At 30.5% G+C, this 2624-nt stretch overlaps 1 protein-coding gene across 1 annotated transcript; it reads right to left on the bottom strand.

The window, feature by feature from the left end:
• Positions 1–1302: 1302 nt before the first annotated feature.
• Positions 1303–2163, bottom strand: LOC123304855. The gene has a single exon (XM_044886417.1). It carries the CDS (start codon positions 2161–2163, stop codon positions 1303–1305), a length of 861 nt encoding a protein of 286 aa, XP_044742352.1.
• Between the last annotated feature and the right edge of the window lie 461 nt (positions 2164–2624).

Below are 2624 nucleotides of genomic sequence, written 5' to 3'. Positions count from 1 at the left end.
ATTTGATCATTTTTGGCTTACTTATACTTAGTACAGTCATAAAAGACCTCTATGTATACATTTTGACTTACTTGGATCAAAATTTCAATGATTTGTATATTCATGACTCTCTTGTTGAAAAATCGAAAATTTTCAAAAAATGTTTTTTCTATCGAAAAATGTCAAATTTGATCATTTTTGGCTTATTTATACTTAGTCCAGTCATAAAGGACCTCTTTGTATACATTTTGACTTACTTGGATCAAAATTTCAATGATTTGTATAGTCATGACTCTCTTGTTGAAAAATCGAAAATTTTCAAAAAATGTTTTTTCTATCGAAAAATGTCAAATTTGATCATCTTTGGCTTATTTATACTTAGTCCAGTCATGAAGGACCTCTATGTATACATTTTGACTTACATGGATCAAAATTTCACTGATTTGTATAGTCATGACATTCTAGTTGTAAAATCGGAAATTTTCAAAAAATGTTTTTTCTATCGAAAAATGTCAAATTTGATCATTTTTGGCTTATTTATACTTAGTCCAGTCATAAAGGATCTCTATGTATACATTTTGACTTACTTGGATCAAAATTTCAATGATTTGTATAGTCATGACATTCTAATTGTAAAATCGGAAATTTTCAAAAAATTTTTTTTCTTTCGAAAAATGTCAAATTTGATCATTTTTGGCTTATTTATACTAAGTTCAGTCATTAGGGACCTCTATGTATACATTTTGACTTACTTTGATCAAAATTTCAAAGATTTGTATAGTCATGACTCTCTTGTGGAAAAATCGAAAATTTTCAAAAAATGTTTTTTCTTTCGAAAAATGTCAAATTTGATCATTTTTGGCTTATTTATACTTATTCCAGTCATAAATTACCTCTATGTATACATTTTGACTTACTTGGACCAAAATTTCAATGACTTGTATAGTCATGACCTTCTAGTTGCAAAATCGAAAATTTTCAAAAAATGTTTTTTCTATCGAAATGTGTCAAATTTGATCATTTTTGGCTTATTTATACTTAGTCCAGTCATGAAGGTCCTCAATGTATACATTTTGACTTATTTTTTTTTTTTTTTTTTATTATTATGCTGTGTTTCTAACAACTAGGTCATTTACACAGTGATAGATGAAACATTAGAATATATATGTACAGATACAGATAATATATAAATGTAATTATAATATTGAAAAAATTAAATAAGTAGGCATAGATAATTATGTTTTAGTTATGATAATGCATGGTAAAATTAATAATATATATGATAGCGTTGATTTTATTTTAGTTTTAATAGAGTTTAAATTTTTATATTTGATTCAGTAATCCTGTTTGCTGGAGGAACGAGAATAATGACCAGGACACCATATTGATGGTGTCCTGGTCGTCTCCGAGTGCAATAGCTATCGTATCAGGGAAGTTTGTTTTTGTTCGAATACGTTCTAGTTTTCTACATCTTATTAGTATATGATTCACTGTTATTGGTTCTTGACATAGTTCACATATCGGTTGAGGAGTTTTATTTAGAATGTATGAATGTGTAATTTTTGTATGTCCGGTCCTTAAACGTGTAAGTGCTATTTCATGTTGTCTTTTGTTTTGATAACTTGTTTGCCATTCGGTTGTATTTTCTTTAATGTTGCGGAGTTTGTTTTGTGTAATTCGAGACCATTGTTGATCGCGTTTTTCTTTAAGGAGTAGCTTTATTGCATTTATGGCATTTTGGCTTATAGTTGTTTGGAGGGGTGTTCCATTACAGTGAGCGTCCTTGGCTGCTTTGTCTGCTAGTTCGTTTCCTGGAATATTAATGTGGCTTGGTATCCATAGCAGTGTGATTGTTAGATGATAAGTTTCGGTGAGGGTATAAAGTTTCTGTTGTATGGTTTGTATAAGTGAGTTTTGCGTATTTTCATTTTGAATCGCTTTTAGTGTGCTCAAAGAGTCAGATGCTATTAGAATTTTATGAAGTTTTTCTTTATTCAACTGTACGTACTTTAATGCTTGATCAATTGCCAGTGCTTCGGCCGTGAAGTTCAGTGAATTCAATTTGAATTTGTGAGTCTCTGCTTCATTATAAATGTAGGCACAGGTGGTCGATGTTGCTGTTGATGAACCATCAGTATATATGGTTATGTAGTTGTGGTATTTATTTTGCCTGAGTTCAAACATTTGTTTATAGAGTTCACTTGGTGTTGATTGCTTAGTATTTTCATTTAATGTAAGATCTACATTAATTATTAATCGTTGCCATGGTGGTAGTAGGTGGATTGTATTTTTAGGGAGAATGTGATCGGTTAGATTTAGGTTTGTGTTTAAGTTTTCTAGGGTCAGATTTTGGTATAAGGCAATTGGTTTAGGAAGGGATTTTTTTTTTTTCAAAGATGTGCTTGAGTATGAGAGGAATTTTGAGGGAGCGCTTTAAGATTTCATTCTGTCTTTCATGGATTTTGATACATATTTTCATCAGCATAAATGTTGTTCTTTCCGCCAGGTTTGGTTCTCCCAATTCTGCGTAGATACTTTTTATCGGAGTTGTTCGGTAAGCTCCAGTAATTATCCTCAATGCAGAGTTATTTATAATATTTAGAGGATTCAGAGTTCTTGGTTTTGCGGATGCGTATAAATGACAT

This window comes from Chrysoperla carnea, unplaced genomic scaffold (genome assembly GCF_905475395.1).
Source record: "Chrysoperla carnea unplaced genomic scaffold, inChrCarn1.1, whole genome shotgun sequence".
Taxonomy (NCBI): domain Eukaryota; kingdom Metazoa; phylum Arthropoda; class Insecta; order Neuroptera; family Chrysopidae; genus Chrysoperla; species Chrysoperla carnea.
The sequence above is the reverse complement of the archived record's forward strand: the minus strand, read 5'-3'. Positions and strand labels throughout refer to the sequence as shown.